General features: G+C 47.3%; 1 protein-coding gene across 1 annotated transcript in view; it reads left to right on the top strand.

The window, feature by feature from the left end:
• Window positions 1-5,342: 5,342 nt before the first annotated feature.
• Window positions 5,343-20,810, top strand: part of LOC144756333 (uncharacterized) — a 155,877-nt gene continuing 140,409 nt past the window's right edge. The window contains exon 1 of the mRNA XM_078646054.1: window positions 5,343-5,931. Within this exon, the coding sequence (XP_078502180.1) occupies window positions 5,467-5,931 (465 nt within the window). The 5' untranslated portion in view covers window positions 5,343-5,466. The remainder of the gene's footprint in view (window positions 5,932-20,810) is intronic.

A 20,810-nucleotide genomic window follows, 5' to 3' on the forward strand; every position in this document is an offset into this window, starting at 1 on the left:
AGTGCAGACAGTGGCACAGGGTGTGCAGTGACAGGTACCGGTGAGAGTTGAGAATTCGGGCAGGGACAAAGGGCGCCCAGTGATAGGTACCCTAGGTGAGGATGAGAGTACGGGCAGTGACACAGGGTGCCCAGTGATAGGTACCCTGGGTGGGGCTGAGAGTGTGAGCAGTGACACAGGACGCCCAGTGATAGGTACCCTGGGTGGGAAAAGAGAGTGCTGGGGGTGACGCAGGGTGCCTAGTGATAGGTACCTTGCATGGGGGCTGAGAGTGCGGCAGTGACACAGGGCGCCCAGCGGGAGGTGACATGGGTGGGGGATGAGAGTGCTGCAGTGGCACCGGGTGTCCAGTGATAGGTACCCTGGGTGGGGATAAGAGTGTGGTAAATGACACTCTGGGATTTGGCAGGGGGACAGAATTGTACACTCACTCAGCAAATCATTTATCCACTCATTTGTCCAGCCACTCAGAATCATGCACTCACTCATCTACCCTCTTTCACACATCCCCTTTCTCAAAGACCACTCATCTTGTCTATTCGTCGATCATCTATCCATGCACTCACCAACGCGTTCGTCCATTTATGAACTTAGCCATGAATTCAGTCCGCCATGCACTCATTCCCCCATTTTTCAATATTTTATGCGCTTTCTAATCCATCCTTCCACCCATTTGGTAGCTGCCCCTTCACCTATCCACAAATGTGATGCCACCCATATCTGATTTAACAGATCTTCCCTCAGGGAAAAAGTATAAGAGCACATGTTCCTCATCACACTCACTAGAGCTCAGTGTCATCAGTCACTGATTGAAGGGACAGCAGACCAGACCCATGTGCATTAGATCTACGAAATCCACTACCAATATCATGTGTCAAATTCTCTGAAAGCAGAGTACAATGGATTGCTATGCAGCTCCCTTATCAAAAATGTTCTTACTAATAACTTTCTGCGTGTGATTCAGCAGCACTGGATTGTGTCAGGGTGTGTGTGTGCCTGCTGGGCTTGCAGCCATACCCTGGGAGACCAGCTAGTTCCAGATCTGTTCCTGCTGCTCTGCTAGGCACATACCCATTCTCATGACTGGTCCAAGTACAAGGGCTGTGCCAGTGGCTCATTTCATTCAGTTTCCTCGTGCTGTTAGTTCCAGCTCTGGCTGCCATCGACCAGCTCAAGAGGATGTGTGGCTCACCCACCTTCTGTGCCAGGTTTCAAGATGAGTCATTAGCCTACCTCCGGGTGTTGTCACAGAGCCTCGTGCTGTCTCTTTCTGTGTCCAAACCCTGCACACCTATGGACAGTACACTGCAGTTTATCACTGTCTCAAAGGAGGTAGAGCTGTACACAGAACACTAGGTTAGTGACCCACATGGATTCTGTATTATCGGTTTCACACATGCATAGACCCTGTCTACCTAGGCCAGTATCACTGAGGATGTTTGTTAATTTGGGTGATTTCTCAAGAAAACTCAAAGACAGTGTCTAAATCCAAACACCAAAGCCTGACTCTGATAGTTGCAGTAAAGGAATTGGGCCTGGTGCATCATGGGATATACAATTGTAGATGATCTGATGGCATGTGTTCTATACAGAGAATCACCCCCTTTTTACTCTCTGTTCATGAAAGACCAGGTTTTATCGGGAGACTAGCCGGTCAGTGAGGGTGGCTTCCTCAGCACAATGCTATGAATCTAGTCACCTGGCGGCTCTCGAGTCCTGCTGGCCGCTTTCAGGAATTGTGCTGGCATGGTGGGAAAAGAACGCTTAGGCCGCTCTACCACAACTGATAACACACAACTTTAGGTCAGACTTTTAATGATCAGCGACATCCTTGGGCTAAGATATTATCTGGATATCAATCTGAAATGGACGTCTAATGGCTCCCTCAAAGCCAATCCGACCAAACCCAAGTTTGTCCTCATCATGGGGTTGCAAGCAAACCTAAGGTATACTTGTGGCTCGACAGCCAACGCGAGGGAGGATCCCCATGTCTGTTAACCTGGGGTAAATTCCTCTACTGCCTAGATAACAGCCTCTCTCCTTCTCTTCTCATGTAAGAAAAAGGTCCAGCTTGCAAGGTTCTAGCTCAGCCTATGCCACAGAACCAAACCCCTCACTTATTTGCACATGGACAGGGGTAACTCTGCTATTTGGTCTACTTGTGAAAAACAAAATCTCTGACGCCTATAAAGACTCCCCAGTATGACGCAACCAAGCAAAATCTGAACACATCACCCAGCCCTAACACAGAACGCCCAGTGATAGGTACCCTGGGTGGGAAAAGAGAGTGCTGGGAGTGACGCAGGGTGCCTAGTGATAGGTACCTTGGGTGGGGGCTGAGAGTGCGGCAGTGACACAGGGCGCCCAGCGGGAGGTGACATGGGTGGGATATGAGAGTGCTGCAGTGGCACCGGGTGTCCAGTGATAGGTACCCTGGGTGGGTATAAGAGTGTGGTAAATGTCTCATCCTGACCGCACGGGTATCAAAGCACACGCATGGTCTACCACAACATCCATTCCAATAGATGTTTCAGACCCAGGCTAATGTGCTGCATAGGCAATACATATAAGGTCCCAAAGGAGAGACCGAGTGCATTGCAAATGCTTGTTAGTTTCACATTCAATCCAGGGAGCATTGTGGGAGCGTCATGTTCCACAAGCAGTTCAACATTGTCTTCTTTTAGTCATTCAAATCACCTCCTTTAGTCTTCCACATTGGTATAAGTGGTTGCGGCTAGGTGAGTCTTTGCCAGCATGCTACCGAGGCACCACAATGGCTCCTAGATATAATTCTATGCAGAACTATGTGCCACGAGGCGAAGCCTGGCCAGCAAAGGTTATTACTATCTCTCAGTCGTCCCATTAAAGGCCCATTTATCAGGAGGGCGTTAATGGCCAAATGGGTCCAGAGTAGGAAAGACTTTAGACTTTTTCTTTTATTGAAGAACCCGTTATCCATTTATGCCCGCTGTGGGTAAGAGAGTGCGGCGGCAGGGGAGAGAGTTTGAAGGCACCACCATTCATACACATTAGCATGTAGGACGACATCTATCTTGTCATGAAACTTGTTAGATAATTGTCTGTGGCGGGGTATAAGAAATTTCAGGGGATGTGGGAAGCATGACTTTGAATCCTCCTGTAGCCACCTCCAGACAGTCCATTCAATTTATCATCCTGTCAGGTCTTTCTGCAGACGGGGACCTTAGTCAAGGCTCAGTTCTGTGTGTGTCCTCTGTGTTATTTTTGGTTGATGGAAATCTTGCTTGTCAGGTTGTTCTACTGTTCTTTAACATGGAGAGAAAGTAAGCTCCAAACTGCGGAACACGCCAGGTATGGGAACACATGGAGAGAAATATTGCCTATCAGCGGTAAATGGTATAGTCCATAGCTCAGTTTTTAATATAAAATCGGGGGTTTCGGTGGTCAGATGAATGAAAATACAAGATCTGAAAAAAATAATATTGTCTATGGGTGCTCGTGGAAGACACAATTCTATGGCCTAGAATCTAGGGAATGCTAAAGTGATTCTGGTATTTTACTGATCTCTGCTGTTCGTTTTCTAACAAGACAGATAAATAGAAGCAGTTAGCAATTCTGGTATTTTACTGACCTCTACTGGTCGTTTTCCATAAAGACAGTTAAATAGAGGCTGGTAAAAGAGCAGAAAGCAATTCTGGTATTCTACTGACCTCTACTGGTTGATTTCTATCAAAACAGTTAAATAGAGGCAGTTAAACAGAAAAAAAAAATCCCTAAGCGAAAGTGAAAGCAGACAAGTCCTGGGGCTGATCTCCAAATCCCACAAAGTACATACAACAGATCTTCGAGACAGCCCAAGCGCTGTTCATGCTCGACCTAAAAAGACACTAGAACAGAAAGGAAGTAAAAAATACATGGAGGAAGCACTAGAGCGTTTACCCACTAACATGAGGGTCAGCAATAACTAGCTCGGTCAGAGTATGTGCGGGATGTTTGATGTAATTCTGCAGATGCCCTGGTGTGCTAGACACACCTAGTAAAGGGATTACTGGCAGTCATCTTGCTGCACTGCAGGACCATCCCTGGTAGTGTTGTGCTCTAAAAAGCTCGGAAGAAACTCTCACAAGTTGAAGAAATATTGCGGGAAAAGTGCCTTGGTGTACTTAGGACTAAGACTGAAATTTGCCACTTTGATTTATCAGCCCTTGATGAGGAAAGACACCCATATATTTGCCAGAAATGCTTTGCCCACCATGATTATCGAGAGGCTTCAGGCACAGGATGTGATAACCTGGAGAAAACAGGTGACTGGTTCAGCTCTACCACCAAGTTGAGATTTCACTAGCCAAGGGTTGTCTGCTTTATCCAAGCTCAGGTAGAAAGATGGAGGCACCTGTAGCAAGTAATACCAATGTTAAAATATCCAGGTGGAGCTAAGGGAACCAGCCGTGAGACAAACGTACAATAGCTCAGACCTTCAGAACAAGAAACCGTGGTATGTGCCTCTAGTCTGATAGTGTTGTGACTGCACTACTTTCATTGGCAACTATATTCAATTAATCCCAACTTCCATTTTACTTGCATGGACATACCTAGCAACCCTATCACAGCCATCAATGGATTTCACTGGGGCTTCTCAAAACGGATCAGAAATCTATCCTGGTGAATGGGAAGACCCTGCCTATGTACACCCAAGAGAGTGAGTCCCCATCATGGAATAATATCACAGCAGCTGTCTCTAGGTTGGGGCGAGAATCCTACTCCATCTCTAATAATAAAAACTCAACTCAATTTCTGTACCAGACTCTACAACATAAAGTCTTTGAGGCGAGATGGTGGACACGTATAGGGTCATCTCAAGACCGCAGGTCCAATCATCGCAGCTCACATCAAGACTGGAAATAGATTTATACAGGCTCGCCACCAGCGACCTAATAATGCAGTCTGACAGCAAAGGGTTACGCCCTCAGTTTTTGAGAAACTGATGTAAATTGGTATTGGAGAATAGAAGGCACTGCCTGTTTAGACGCATCTGATGCAGTTTGCTCCAACCAAAGAGCCGGTATCTGCTGAGATGAGGTATCCTGGTATTGGCTCTATTGTTATTTAAGTGCATGACTCTGGGTTGTGGTGAGTGACCCAGACCTTCTGCAATAACCCTCATCTACATCAAGCTCTTTGGATGAAAGCCTTTGGAAGGGGAGGAAGATGTTAAGTTCAGCTCATGGCCTGAAGGCATAAACACAAAAGGCACGTTCTATCTTTCTATTGCACCTCACGTCACTCACTGCCAACTGTGGGCGTGACTCAATGTTTAAGTACAAAACCCTGCACACACTTCCCTAATGGCAGATGCACTTCCTCGAGTCAGGGCACGCGCTGTAACTTCAGTCCTTTCCGCAGCCTTGAAGGATCAGAAGCGAGTTACAAACACAACATAGACTGCGTCAACCTCTTTATCACTGCCAGATCAACCCAAAGCTCAAAATGGCAGAAATCAAAGACCTGACTAAATGGGTCCCCCTGAAACTCTTGCTGTGGGGGGTGCTGGCAAGCATCTTTGTGGGCCTTCAGGAGATGCTGCAGCTTGCCTTTGCCTGCCCGTGCCACAGGGACCACAATGTGTGGTTTGGAATACTGTTCTTCCTCCTGCCGGGAGTCTGCTTTTCCACATTGAATTTGATGGCGTGGCACTGCGGGAGGTGCTACTGCGGGAAAACAAGCTGCCATGAACTTGCTGGCTTGGCTATGCATGAATTTTGGCCCAGAGTGTTACTACCATTTTTCATGTGGTTGACAGCTGTATTTTTGGATGGCGACGCCTTTGCTTGTATGACAACAAGCCAGTGTTCGTATGTGGAGAACCCGGATCTCATTCCCTGCAGGCTCAAAGACAAAGACACTCTGGACAAGGACATAAGGTGCTACCGCTACTGGGCCTTCGTGTCAAAGGTAGGTAACTGTGTGACCACCTTCTGTCAACTTCTGGCTTACAGCAATTCTGGGCAACATCTCACAAAGACATACAGACAATCACACCTCATCACTGCTGGGATGTCAACATTCTATACTGGGGCCATTAATTGCACAACCAAAATATCCACTACATAAATGCTGACAGCAACAATATTAACTGTGTTAATACATCCACTTACTATTAATTCATTAACCTAACAACACATCTACATTTTAGCAGCTTAGAAATACTGGCAGAAAATCAATGTGGCGGGACAGTGGAGCAATTAATCCGTCCAAGTGCATGTGAGCGAACAAGTTCTTGGAAGTAGGATTAGCAAGTTCTTTTCAAGTAGATATTTTGGTGAAATACATTACTTGTACAATATAGAATTGGTTGAAGCCTGTTTTTTGGTTAATTTTCTATTCTTAGGTATTTGACAAACGGATTTCCAAGAAGCAACGCTTCCTGGAAGCACTAGGAAGGCAATTTTAGTAAGGGACTAGTCTTTGGAACATAGATCATCCATGGGCGTGGGGTGAGATTGTGCGCCACTTGTAAATTAATTCTTCAAACAAGTGTGAGCTGTACAATTTGCAATGGAGACAATACTAGCTAGCACACTCTACAGCTTTTTTTCCGTTTGACATGTCCACATTCTTTGAATACACATAGTTTCACTTTGAGGTACAGGAAGATGAAGTGATTTCTCCTGAATCCCACAATTTGTCTTCAAATGTCAAAGCAAGTTTTGAAACCAGTACCTAAGATCAATGTTGTGCAGCTAAAACGCAAGACCACATCTCCTGGGGCTTATGGCAGCCTTTAGTGGCATATCTTAGTTGGTGATCTGGGTCAGGGTCAGTCTAATATTTTCCAATGAAAAATGTGGAGCCTTTGAGAGTGAGGATGCGGTGTGATGGGGGAAAAGCTAGATATGGTGAAGTTATTCTAAAAAATAGTCTGTTTTCAAGCACTGCTGATGCTATGGCATTGTCAAGAACCCTTGGTCCAGCAGCTGCACCGGGGGATTTACCTGAGACCATCGGCCCAAACAGTGGAAGTCACCTGGTTTGTTTCCACGCAGCCTTTAAAGTTTTCTTTATCGGACTTTGACATTGACCAGGGACTAAAATGTCGGCAGAGACAAACCCATAAATAACACAGTCATATCCTGATTGGGGGGCCACGAGCAGGTAGGGCAACAGCCGCAGGGGCTGGAGTCTTTTTCCTGTTGCATCCTGGGGAATATCCTACCATCTCATTCTTTTATTTATTTATTTACGAATTTTCAAACATAAACAAAGTGCAGCTGATCCTTGTACATTCATTCAATATCTCCTACATGTCTGTAGCTGCTAAAAGGAAACAATACATAGATCGGTTAAAAAACATGAAACCAGGGAGTTGAGGCAATTCATCAATAGCATTTTGTCCATACAATAATGCTCAATCCACAGAGTGGGTCAACATGTAGGCAGTGTACGGACCCCACACATCTCGGGGCCATGATGTATTGGGCAGCTCTTCTGCATAACAAGTGAGTTGATCACGACAATAAGCAATATCATGCACCCATTGCTTCAGCAAAGGTGCCGGTCTACCATCCCAATTTAAGGCGACTCTACGTTTAGCCAGTTGCATAGACATCGCCACCAGTTTACGAACACCTGACGGAAGTTTAGATACATTACCCAGTAGACACAGCTTCACATCGCATACGATTGGGACAACCACCATTTCAGTTAACGCTGTCACTACTTCATCCCAGAAAGCAAACACTTTTGGGCATGCCCATGCTAGATGCATAAAATCAGCGTTGTCCACACCACACCTTTTAGAAGTCGATTCCCTTAGACCAGAGTTCTTCAATCTGTGGGGTGTGCCCCCCTGGGGGGGCGCGACACCGTCTCAGGGGGGCGTACACTCCACACTAAAATCTCACCTTTGTCCTCTACTAATTCGAACAAACTGCAGAGTGGAGCTGCAGGGGCCCTGAGGGGTGAAAGCCATCAAAGCCTCATTAACAACAAAAAGGTCTTTTAAAGACCTGTGAAATACAGCTGTGTGCGCACCGGGAAGCTGTCTCATCAGGCTGTCACACACAGGGTTTGGGGGGCGGGGCTATCCTGCTTAATTCCTACAGCTGAAATGCTTTAGCTGCAGTGGGAGGCAAGGAGCCCCCTTTGCTAAAACTGAAAGCGATGATTTCATAGCAGAGGAGACTCCTTGCCTCACACTGCAGATGAAATGAATGTCTGTTACTTGCTTTCAGTTTTAGCAGGGAAGGCTTCCTGCCTCCCACTGCAGCTGAGGCATTTCAGCTCTCGGAATTTAACCCCGTCCTGGGAGGGACAGCTCTTCCCAGAAAGGCGCAATGAGCACAGGGCTAAAAGGGTTTTAAGTTGCCAAAAGACAAATCCCCGTCTGGTGTTTAAACAGCCTGCAAATTGCTTCTCTTGACACTAAATATGAGTTATAAAGAAGTATGTATTAATTTATGATGTTACTTTTCTGTCTTTATTCCCTTTTACTATCAGTCATATCATTCAAGCAGCCCTAAAACACAATTTAAAGTGCTTTCTATTTATATTTGCTGTTCAGAGTATGCACAGATGAGTGCTGAAAATAGAGCTTTAGGTGACTGCTTTTTTTTGTACCACGTGGGACATCAGATTAATTAGCTGGCAACCCTAATCATAAAACTGGAATTTTTTTGCAAGATTAGCCCAGTATTTATTTCCTCCACCCTTGATCCCTGGTTAATGCCATAATTGCAATAGCAATAGTTTAACATATCCGAAACCCTGTGCTGCCTTCAATAGCGTGCTGAGTTACTGCACGTGTCTGGGAATGCACCCTGCATTCAGACAACTTGCTCCTCATTCTCGCCCTTCACTTTCATGCTCACCCTGCACTCACAGCGATCACAATTCCCTCACACTGACCCCCATCACTCACACCATTCACCCTGCACTCAGTGATCACTCTGCTCTCACAATGCACTTATGCGGTTTTCCCGGAATCTCAACCTGCAGCCACACAAGCACACTACCAGCCCTGAACTCATGTGACACTTCACTTACCTGTCCCCCTCACTGCTCAATCTGCAATCTCACTTAAACAAGCCCATCACTAACCATGCATTCATTAGTCCCACTCTGCACTAACATGCACACCCAAATTCATATGGTCACCTTACTCACCCTGCAGTCACTCCACTTACCCTACTCTCACACTGTCGCATACCTCACTGTGCACTCACATGAGCACTCTTGCCACCCTCACAGCACAGAGGGTTAATGTGCCTGCTACAAAGAAGGTGTACCATGCAGATCAAAGAACTGAGGGGCATATGTTCAAGGAAGTTGCGGAGTGAGGCGTTAGCAGTCATGGGTTAAGGCCTCTCTCTGCCACTTCAGAAAAAGAAGGCTGCACCATATTTACAACAATATGGTGCAGCCTTGCGTTTCCCCTGCGCTGGCGCTACACTTAGCAGTGTAGTGCCAACGCAGACACCATTGCACCATAGTGCAAGGGTGTCTGGGTGCAGGGAAACGATTGTTTATGTACAGGAGGGGGACCTTCCTGTACATAAAAAATCTTTAAATGCCATTTGTCCTACTTCCATGTGTGCTGCTTAATGCAGCACACACAGAAATCACAAAATGGATTTTTTTAAAACATTACAAGTACAAGGCATTTTGCTTTTTCCATGTGTGCTGCACAAGATAGCACACATGGATGAAGCAAAAATGAGGAGAAATAATGCATTTCTCCTAGTTTTGCCAGCTTAAGACCAGGTTTTCCCTGTTCTTAATTTTAACGCTGCCTCACTTTTACGCTGCCCTTGTAAATAGGGCGCAACATCAAAATCAGCGTCTGTTGCAGTGGAACGCCCACCGCAACACCCACTGCCCACCCTTTCACGCTAAGCATAGCATGAAAGGGGGCCTTATTTACAAGGCAGCATTAAGCCAAGTAAAGTGGCTTAACTCTGCCTTGTAAATACGGCAATGCCCCTATCGCCACCACAACGTCGTAAAAAGTGACGGTGTGGTGTCTATAGGGGCTTGTACATATGCCCCTGAATATGTTGAAACTATGAGTAGCACTATAAAAAAAATTATATGTTTGCCAGAAAGGTGCTATAGTGAGATGAGGTGCATTGTTGGTGAGTGGTAGTGAGGGAATTCATGGAGGAGGAAACACTCATTGTTTTGAACATTATTTGCCGGATATGGCCCGGGATATGTGGGTGGCGGTCGATTATGTAGTGTACCGGATTCCAGAAATTTCTGTCAGGTGGTGGGGGGGCCCCGACATTTAAAAAAATCCAGCTGGTGGGGCTCAACCTTCAAAAGTTTGAAGACCTCTGCCTTAGACCATATTTATACAGTTGTACAGGTGTATAATACATCTGATGAATGTACTTGTAATGAATGAGTTTAAAGTTCCCATTAACCGCAAAACTCCCAGTCATCCTACAGCTTTCTTCCCATTCCTCATACCTAAGCGACTGTGACAGGCAAGCATCCTATTTATCCCTGGAACTAGTCGGCGCTGCACCATCATCAAGTTGCGAAGCGGGTATAAACGCAAAATTAATTTGGTCTTGGTTTGTGCAGTATAGATGAGCTTCAGAGCCCCCTGCACTGAGGGTTTCTCAGGAAAGCATGGGTATAAGCTACGCATGGCAGATCGAAGCCTAGTGTTTATGAATGTGGACATAGCCTCTCTCGCCCCATCCTTCAGAAAATCCTGCAAGGAGATAAATGTCCCACCCGGGAAGGCATCACCCATGGTATGTACCCCAGCAGCATGCAGCACCTTAAGGGCACCTGCTTCCCCCATCACAGATAGCGCAGCATGATGAAGCAGAGGCATAGCCGGAAATACATCGGAAGTTGCTGCGCCCGTGTACCCAACGTATACCATGCCCGAGCTGTACATTTGACCGTGTCCACCTCATCTCACTCAAACACCGAATAAGGATTTACAATCATTGCCTTCAAGGGTAAGGGGTGAACAGCGCCAGCTTCAATCGCCACATGCAGCGTGAATGGCGGCGCATTCTGCCAGTAATAGGTAAACTGTGCCTGTGCACATAAATAATATAAGTGCATATCTGGTACTGCGAATCCACCCATCTTGTAAGGCTTCGTTAAGAGTTTCCCAGCTAACTCATGACTTCTTGCCCCCATGTGAGAGTCGTCAACAGGGAGCGTAGTGCAGTAAACAAATGCTGCGTTAAAGTGATAGGTACATTTACAAACAGATACAAACATTTTGGCAGCACTACCATTTTGAGTAACGCGACCCTATTGGCGAATGTTGTTGTTGTTGTATGACTTTATTCGATATACAGATATCATAAAAGTGTACACAATCAATTCATCATATTAAACCATCCAATGTTAAAAGAAGAAGTGATGTCGCTTTCTAATACAAACAGTACAAAAAGGATGGGACGTACTTATAACAAGTTATAGAAAATATAAAACATTCCTTAAAAAAGACTGTACAAGATTAAAAACAATCCATATAAAAATAGAGGCCACAACAATGGAGGCAGACATTACTAAAGTTCCTGGATTTGTGCTTTGTTCGCCCCGAGTAGCTTAGTTCTTGTCAGCCAGGCACATCCCAAGTATTTGGCTGTCCCACAGATTACACTAGGGATGGAGGTCTCTGTTGTTAAAATGCGCAGTACCTCCCTATAGTTCTTGGATCCCAGATTAGAGCACACAGATTTCAGCCATTTTCTTCTCGCCTGTTTGTACGCCGGGCAGGCAAAAAGAAAATGGGGAATGGATTCTGTAGGGGAAGCACAACCCGGGCACCTGCTGTCATTCACCTTCGTGTGTTTCCAATCTACTATGAAATCATTCTATGGGAGAGTACCGAACCTCAGCTTCAAATAGAGTACCCTATCTCTCGGGGATTCGATAAAATCAAGAAAGGGTTCCAGTTTGGGGGCGAGCTTGTGGTCCAGGAACTTCTCCGTCAGGGTACCGTGATTCTGATTTCGTGTGGCTTCTATGGAAACCTACTCCCAATAGGCCTTCCCAACTGCTTGTTTTGGCGGCGGAGGCTGGCTCTCCCAAGCCTCTGCCAGTCCGATGTCCCCCACCAGCTGTTTCAATTCAGATACCCAAGTTATCTTGTGGCCTGTGTCTAGTCGGACTAGTTCAGTCAAGGCAGAGGCGTAGTTACACAGATCCAGGGTCCTTCTAAGGCGTAACCAGAATAGTAGGGGGCGTAACCTTGCTATTTAGTTTATTGGATGTTTCCCGTAGTCATAACGGAGCGGGACTAGTGGGGTCGATGGAGGGAGCGAGACCAGATCTCTAAAGAACTTATTCTGCGATCTCACTGAGTCCATGGTGTTCTCGAATCTCCACAGTTCCGCCCCGTATAGAGACGAGCGCAAGGCTTTTCCCTCATAGACCTTAATGGCAGGAGCCACAGGTTGGCTGTGGGAAAGACGCTGGTGTCTTGCGATGGCCCCCGACACGCGTTTGTGATTAAGGAGCATTTTTGACAGACGGGAGTTCCACTTCATCAAGTTGTTGACCCGTACACCCAGATAGTCGAAAGCTTCGACTAGTTCTAATGGAGAGTCATTCAACTTGATGGTGTTTCTAAATCTTTTCGATGGTGCCAGTGCCATTAGCTTGGTTTTGGTTGTATTTTTACACAGGCCTCTGGAGTCACAGAACTGGCTAAAACGGTCTAATAGTTTTTGTAAACCCATCGGGCTTATAGAGATCAAGAGGGTATCATCTGCAAAGAGCATCGTGGGTGATTTTTCCCCTGCCAGGGTTGGTGCGTCGGCTGGGTCCTCCCTCAGACGGTCTACCACCCCATTAACACAGTGGGCCATTACACAACCCTGGCGTACCCCTCTCTCTACCGCTACCCTCTCGGTCAGTTGGCCCTAGCAGCCCCACCTAACTCTGGCATAATTCCCCTCATAGAGGCGTTCGATGAGATCCAAATTCCGAGGGGGAGTGCCTAGGTCAGACAGTACCTGCCAGAGCTTGGCACGAGGGACCAGGTCGAAGGCTGTTCTTAGATCAATAAATGCCAGATAAAGGCTTCCTTTCTCGATTGTTACAGATTTCCAGTAGATCGCAAAGAATCTAAAGACCTGGTCCATCGTGCCAACCCCCTGTCTAAACCCTGCCTGGAAGTGTGACAGGACATCATCCTCATCTATCCATGACCTCAATCTTGAGGAGGACCCTGCCAACCACTTTCTGCACTACATCGATTAAAATAATTGGTCTGTAGTTGGCAGGATCCTTCCTATCCCCTTTTTGTAAATGGTCACTACCTCAGCGCCCTTCCAGGAGTCTGGAACTGGGTGTCCACTCGCAATGAGATTCAATACCCGGAGGATAAAGAGGGCCCAAAGATTTTTATCGTAGAGTAGTAAATCGCCTGGAAGGCCGTCAGGACCAGCCGCCTTGCCTGGCGCGATGCTAGCAATAGCCGATAGTACCTCCTTGAGCCCAAATGTCTCCCCTGGATTAGGGGTCTCAAAGGTAGCTAACCGAGTCTCCTGCTCTAGGGATGTGTTCCCTACCCCACCAGAATACAAGCCATAAAAATGATCGTACCATTGGCTACCTGTTATGTGGTTGGGTATTGTCTCTGCTCCTTCCTCGTGCTGATGTTAATAAGCTCCCAGAATGTGGTAGAATCTTTCAGCTGGGCAGCAGACCCTATCTTTCCCGTGGTCTCCTGATAAATCTTGGTAAACTTAGAATCCTGTGTGGCCATTAGAGTGGTGCTGGATAAGGGATCGAGTTCTAAAATTCTCTGCTCCAAAAGATCCCTAATGTTTTCCAGTGCCTGACCCTGCTTTGCAACCATATGCCACCTAAGGCGGCGGTTGCAATTTGAAGGCAGTACCTCCCTTGTCGACAGCAGCGGGGTTCTGCCCATCTCGATAGATGTACTGGCTGTCGCTCGTGTAAGTTGCATAGACAGAGAGTTGTGATCGCTGTCGAGGCTTGGAATAACCTCCATAAGTAAATGCGGGAGGGGGAACTGATTCTGTTGAAGGTATATGCTCCCATGGGTCAGAGCGGGTCCTGCCATTGGCTGCCCTTAGATTATGCTCCAAGGTCAAAGCGTTAATTTGTATGGCTCTTTGGGACCATCTCTTTATTGGGGCTAAATTAAGTGGCGGAATGGCCCATTTAGAGTCCTCGTCTCCAATACCCAAGATGTCTTCACCACTCAGGAGTTCGAAGGTACAGTTAAAGTCGCCTGCGACAATGATCCCTGCATCGATGGTAATGGCCGACAGCTCTGTGTCTAAAACTGTTAGAGTGGATGTCGCTTGAGCACCTGGAGACCCTCTAGCATAGATATTAAAAATCTCCAAGCGGGCAGCGTCTTTAACCCCTCCAATGGTTAAATGCAAGATATCCTGAGATGGGGTATTATGTTTGGATACCAAACAGTTCAACCCGATGTTTACCCAGATAATGAGCCGCCCCGAGGGACGTCCTCTGCCCGAGCTGGTCGCGGGGATATGATATGTAGTAAACCCCGGCATGTGGAGGGGGGCCAGGCTCCATGTCTCCTGGAACAAGCAGATGTCATATTTACCAATACATTTGTTCCATTCAGGAAGAGCTAGTTTTTTTTGTAGCCCCGCTATGTTCCAGGATATCAACTGGATTACCCCCGCGGTTTTAGTGCTGCAATCGGCTTCACTCACCGTGCCCCCCGCCGGTATGCCAGGGTTATCAAGTGTAGTCTCCCTAGTTATCTTACATGCTGCGCCTCCTAGCTTCAACGGACCAGGACCCACAACTTCGCCTCCTGTTGGGTAGATCTCGGGAACCGGAGGGAAATCATCTAGCCGCTCCTCCTCTAGTCAGTCGACTTGGCACAGCCCGGAGCCCCCCACCTCCCAGGCCAGTGACCAAAGCGGGACCCGGCGGATCTGGATAGATGAATACTCAGGGGGAGATGATCTAAACCAGGCCAGTAAGTTCTCTGCTATCATGGGTTCAAAGAACTGAATCTCTATGCAGTCGGTCTTAGAATCGGCCATTGTGACCCGCGTCACTTTGGCCATATCCTCCCGTATGATGGATCTGCATCCCTTGTGTGCCTCAACCAATGTATTGCTTTGTTGTGAATAGACTCACTACTTTCATAGCCCCCTGCTATGGCCAATATTGGGACCTGTGTCATGTAAATTGTTGGCCTAATGATGGGGCGATGAGGTAAATCGCCTTGCAGGCCTGTGTATGTAGGTAGCCTATTCATAGCTGGGTTGGGTGGGGCCAGGGAATGATTGCCCTCCGTGGGTGGAGCCTGTCCCATAGAGCGCCCTTTGGGTACGCTAGGTCTCACAGAGTCAGCATATGTCCTAACAATGGGGGGGTAAACGGTTTGTCCCCACATGTCCCTGTGTGCCATGGGCCAGTAAGGGAGGGAGATTGGATGGAACACCCCTGGGTTGGACTGACCTGGCCTTTTTTGGCTGTTGTAATTGGCTCTCGAAGAAGGGATGGAACGGAAGCAGCTGGCGTGGCAACTCGACCGGCCATTAAGCCCTCCACCTTGACTCCTAAGGATACCACTAACTTTGCCAGCTCTCAAATCCTCTCTAGTAGCTCAATCTTAGAAACCCCACACAGATTACAGCTAGCATGGTTCTCTGTAGTTGCCTTGTCATGGTGACCCCCAGGGTCAATAGGATAACATCTACGGTTTCTGGGTCGAGAGGAGCAATCCTATTCGAGCAGGGTACCAAAGGGGACAAAACCTGATCCCGCTCTGACCCCTCGGGAGATTCTGCATCTGAGACTATATTAATAATGGAGGTTGGGTCAGAGCCTAATTTGGGCGGAGCTCGGGTAGTGTTCTCAACGCTTGCACAGTGCTTGCGGAAATTTTGCTTTGAAAACTTAGAGGGAATTAATCTTCCTTGGGCCAAGTGCAAAGCCTCATCAACCTCACGCGTGGCACTGCTCGCGATCTCGGTGCTACTGCGGCCTAAGACCTCTTCACAATCATTAACTATTTCTTCTATTCTTGTCAGCACACAGTTAATCGCTGCATGGGGCACTTTCTTAGCTTTTTTACCTTTTTTGTTTGTGGCTACCCCCGCCCGCCCTCCATGGCCTCCTTTTTCCCATAACAATGAGGTAACAAAAGGAAAGGTTCGATTAGCGTGAACAAAGCCTCGTTATCAGGGCAAACAAACAAACGCTCCCTTAAAGTGGGATTAGGTCCGGCGGGCAGATAGAGTTCAGACAGCCCATCTGCTGGCAATTATAGATGTACAGTACCTTTTAAGGGCTTGATGAGGCAGATGGCAGATGAAAGAGGGGGGCCCAGCCCGGCCTCCTCCGGCCCCCGACAGCCCACCCCTTGCCCGGGCTTAGCCCGGCACCCGCGTCCCACGTGGCCGGAAGAGCTAGCTGTTTATATCCTCACCGGAGAAAGGGGGAGGGGCATGCAGTCCGGTCGTGGCCCCCGCTGACACCTGGGGGCTGTAGGCGCTCTGGATACCCGTGCGCTGGCTCTCCTTGCAACACTCAGCCCCTCGGCGATGTGTCTCCCGCAAAGCGGGAGGCGCGAGCAGTAGTTAAAGCCCCCGGAGGAAGGGGAGGGGCATGCAGTCTGGTCGTGGCCCCCGCTGATACCTTGGAGTTGTAGGCTCTCTGGATACCCATGCGCTGGCTCTCCTTGCAACACTCAGCCCCTCAGCATAGCGTCTCCCGCGAAGCGGGAGGCGCGAGCAGTAGTTAAAGCCCCCGGAGGAAGGGGGAGGGGCATGCAGTCCAGTCGTGGCCCCCGCTGACACCTGGGGGTTGTAGGCGCTCTGGATACCCGTGCGCTGGCTCTTCTTGCAACACTCAGCCCCTCGGCGATGCGTCTCTCGCGAAGCGGGAGGCGCAAGCAGTAGTTAAAGCCCCCGGAGGAAGGGTGAGGGGCATGCAGTCCGGTCGTGGCCCCCGCTGACACCTGGGGGTTGTAGACGCTTCGGATACCCGTGCGCTGGCTCTCCTTGCAACACTCAGCCCCTCGGCGATGCGATGTTAAAGGCAGATGAATCCACCCGGCCACCTGATCTTAAAACTTAGATATCGCCGTACCATAATTCGCTCTAATGACTACCTGAGAGTCCCTGTGAATCCACACCCCAAGATACTTAACGGGATCAGTAGCCCACTCCAGGGGATAATTCAACACAAATGGCTCAGTACATTCTGTGAGAGAGAATATTATAGACTTGTTCCAATTAATGGCTAACCCGGAATACCACTCGAAGTGAATATACTATTGAATAACCTGCTCTAAATGTTGTGCCGGTTCCCTCACATACAGGACCATGTCATTGGCATACATGGACACTGCCAATGATCCCTGGTAAAATCGCAGTGCTGACTCTGCATGCCTCTGCCGCAGTACACACGCAAGTGGTGCCAGCACAACCGCAAATATCAAGGGTGACAGCGGACAGCCCTGCCTGGTGCCCCGCTTAATCAGAAACACCTCTGAAGTGTGACCATTAATATGCACCCAGGCTACCGGGTAAGTGTACAGTAATTTTATCCAACTGGTGAAAAAAAAGGCACCCCCATTTGATGCATCACAGTAAACATATAAGTCCAGGCAATAGAATCGAACGCCTTTGTGGCATCTAAAAGAACCGCAGCTGCTGGCAGTTTGGGGTTTAAAAAATGCATGACCGCAAACAGTGCCCTTAAATTGTGCGCCGTGGAGTGGGTAGGAATAAATCCAGACTGGTCCGGAAGTACCATTACTGTAAGCAACAGGCGTAACCGGGTCGCTAAAACTTTCGCTAGTATTTTTACATCAGTGTTCATGAGTGATAGCGGCCTGTACGACTCACACCGGTCTGGTGACTTGCCCGGTTTTAGAAATGCAATGATTATCGCTTCTCTAAGGGAGTCAGGCAGTCGCTGTTGCTCGAAGGCCTCATCATACATGGCCGTTAAATGAGGCAGCAACATATCGACATACTCCTTATAGAACTCGGGTGGGAGTCCGTCAGTGCCTGCTGCTTTCCCATTAGGCCAGTGGTTCCCAAACTTTTTTGACCTGTGGCTCCCTTGACCTAATCGGCAGTTGGCCGTGGCTCCCCACCATTTTTTTACCGGTGGGTATGTGGTATGTACCTCCTGTTATCTTCCTTAAAGTAATTGGGACGCATTCTTCCACTCATCAAACCATCCGTTCACTCATCCAGCCATCCGTTCTCTCATCCATCCACCCTTTCACTTCACTCAAATCAAATCAAAAAAGTCTTTATTCGATATTTTTCAATCATAAAAGACATTTACAATACAAATTCATCCCCCACCCCATAGATAATAAGATCCACATTTGATCAATCGTTACCACTATGTCTAAAAAGAGCTTACTAGCTCATACATGATTACAAAAAATGTAAATATCACATTTAAAAAGTTAAAACAGTATTAAAAGAATAATTCATTCAGTGCGAGGTATGTCGATTTCTTAATACAATTTACAAAATCGGATAGCAGCATATAACAACTGCCCTTGGGGTTATTCCAAATTCATTTTTCGGGCGCGAATTATCCACATCCAGTGTAAAAATTTCGACATGGCTATAACAACTAGCTGAGAAGTATCAGTTCTTAAGATCCTAGTTGCCTCACTAGCAGTTTTAAGGCCTAACTGAACACAAATCGGTTTAAGCCACGACTTTCTTGGTACATTGTATTCAGGGCAGGCAAACAATACATGCCCTATGTTTTCCCTTTGGTCAGGGCAAAAGGGACACACCGTACTTTGGTTCCCACGCCATTTTGCAGTTAAAGTGTTTAGTGGTAGTGTCCCCACCCTCATTTGATGATACTTCTTCCGGTCCCCTGGAGTAGTAATCCAGTCCCAATAGGGTTCTAAGGCCGGTGCATGCTTGAGCTCTAAGAAGTCGGTAGTAAATGATAATTCAATATGACGTCCAAATGTCTTGGCTTCAACCATGTTCCAATACAGATCACAAAGTATTTTCTTGGGTGGGAAGACATTCCCCACAGGGTCATCCCATAGTGCACATCGGCCCATAGCCGTGTAAATTGTTTTAACCTCCCTCATCCACTGGATTTTGTGGGACTTATCCGAGTCTCTAACCTCGAGGAAGCCCTGGGCATACTGCAGGAGTTCCGGGGTTACCCACAATCTCCTCCAGTAGGCAACTGATCTATATTTTGCCATATCCTCGAAGCTATGAGCTCCCAGGTCATAGTGGAGAGGTATCAAAGGAGTGGATACTGGTAAACCAGTGATATTACGAAAAAATTTGTTTTGGGCGACCGTTGCTGGTCCCCCAGAGTTCTGCCCCATAAAGGACCGCTGCTCCCACCTTAGCATTGTGGATCTTTAAAACAGGAGTGATAGGCCTGGTATGTGATGAATAAAATTCCTTGGTGAGTGCTTCTGCCAATTGTGCATGCCTCGTAACCAGCTGATTGGTGTGCTGTTTCCAATCTAACTTATAGGACAGGGTAATGCCCAAGTAATTAAAGACTTGGGTCTGTTTAAGTTGGACCCCATCCATGACCACCTTCCCTCTGACATATTTCCGTTTGTGCAGAACCATGAATTTTGTTTTAGCTGTGTTAATAACAAGACCATGATCTGCACAAAACACTTCAAAGACTTTAATAGCCTTCTGAAGCCCCTGTTGTGTCTTTGATATTAACAGGGTATCGTCCGCAAACATCAACAGGGGGATCAGTTTTCCGGCCAACTTAGGTGCGTCGGTCGGTTGTTGTTCAAAGTACCTGATCACCCTGTTGATGTATAGCGAAAAGAGGGTTGGGGCTAGAACACAGCCTTGGCGTAGTCCCCTGGCAATGGGAAATTTATCGGTTACGCTACCCTGCTGGTTCCATCGGACTTGGGCAAAATTATTCTCGTGCAGTCTAATTAAGAGAGATAAAATTTCAGTTGGGATGCCCTGTTCCTGTAAAGCTTTCCACAACTTAGCACGAGGGACCAAGTCAAATGCTGATTTAAGATCAACAAATGCTGCAAACAGCATGCCCCCCCCCAAGTAACACTACCCTCCAGTATATTAAAACAAATCTAAAAACTTGGTCAATGGTGCTAGTATGACAACGAAACCCTGCCTGTAGTGGTGACAAAATATCTTGCTCGTCTATCCAAGCATGGATACGTTGCAATACAAGCCTTGCCACTACCTTTTGGATGCATGCAATAAGGCTGATACGCCTATAATTTCCTGGATCCGAGCTTTCCCCTTTTTTAAAGATTGGGATAATCTCGGCACCCTTCCAGGTCTCAGGGATAGGTGAGCCCCTTGCAATGCCATTGGCTAGCAGCTGGATATAGGTAGCCCAAAGGTCCTTGTCGAACATAAATAGATCAGCAAGGACCGAATCCAGGCCTGGGGCCCTCGCTTTCGGGATGTTATTCAAAGTTTTTAGGACATCAATTTTAGTGAAAGATAGATAGATAGTACTCAGATTCATATCCAAAGGTACTTCGCAACCATCTTCTGCGATGTCCTCCAAAGCAAACTGGGACACATAATGGGAAACCCAAGCGTTTGGTGACACATGATTCGTGGGTTCTCCTCTTTTGACCCCCCCTTCCCCACTTAACAATATCCCAGAAAGTGGACATGGATCTTTCTTGGCTGGCTCTCATAAGGTCATTCCAATAGCCATCATCCCATTCGCTTTTTGCCCTGATTTGTGTTTTTTTGTACATGGCACGGGCATCCTTTATCTTCACTATATCTTTTGACTTTACTGCCTCTGACAAGGCCCTGTAAGCAGCCCTGCAAGATTTGTCATACCATTGATCCTCCTTCCTTGCT

This window comes from Lissotriton helveticus, chromosome 5_1 (genome assembly GCF_964261635.1).
Source record: "Lissotriton helveticus chromosome 5_1, aLisHel1.1, whole genome shotgun sequence".
Taxonomy (NCBI): Eukaryota; Metazoa; Chordata; class Amphibia; order Caudata; family Salamandridae; genus Lissotriton; species Lissotriton helveticus.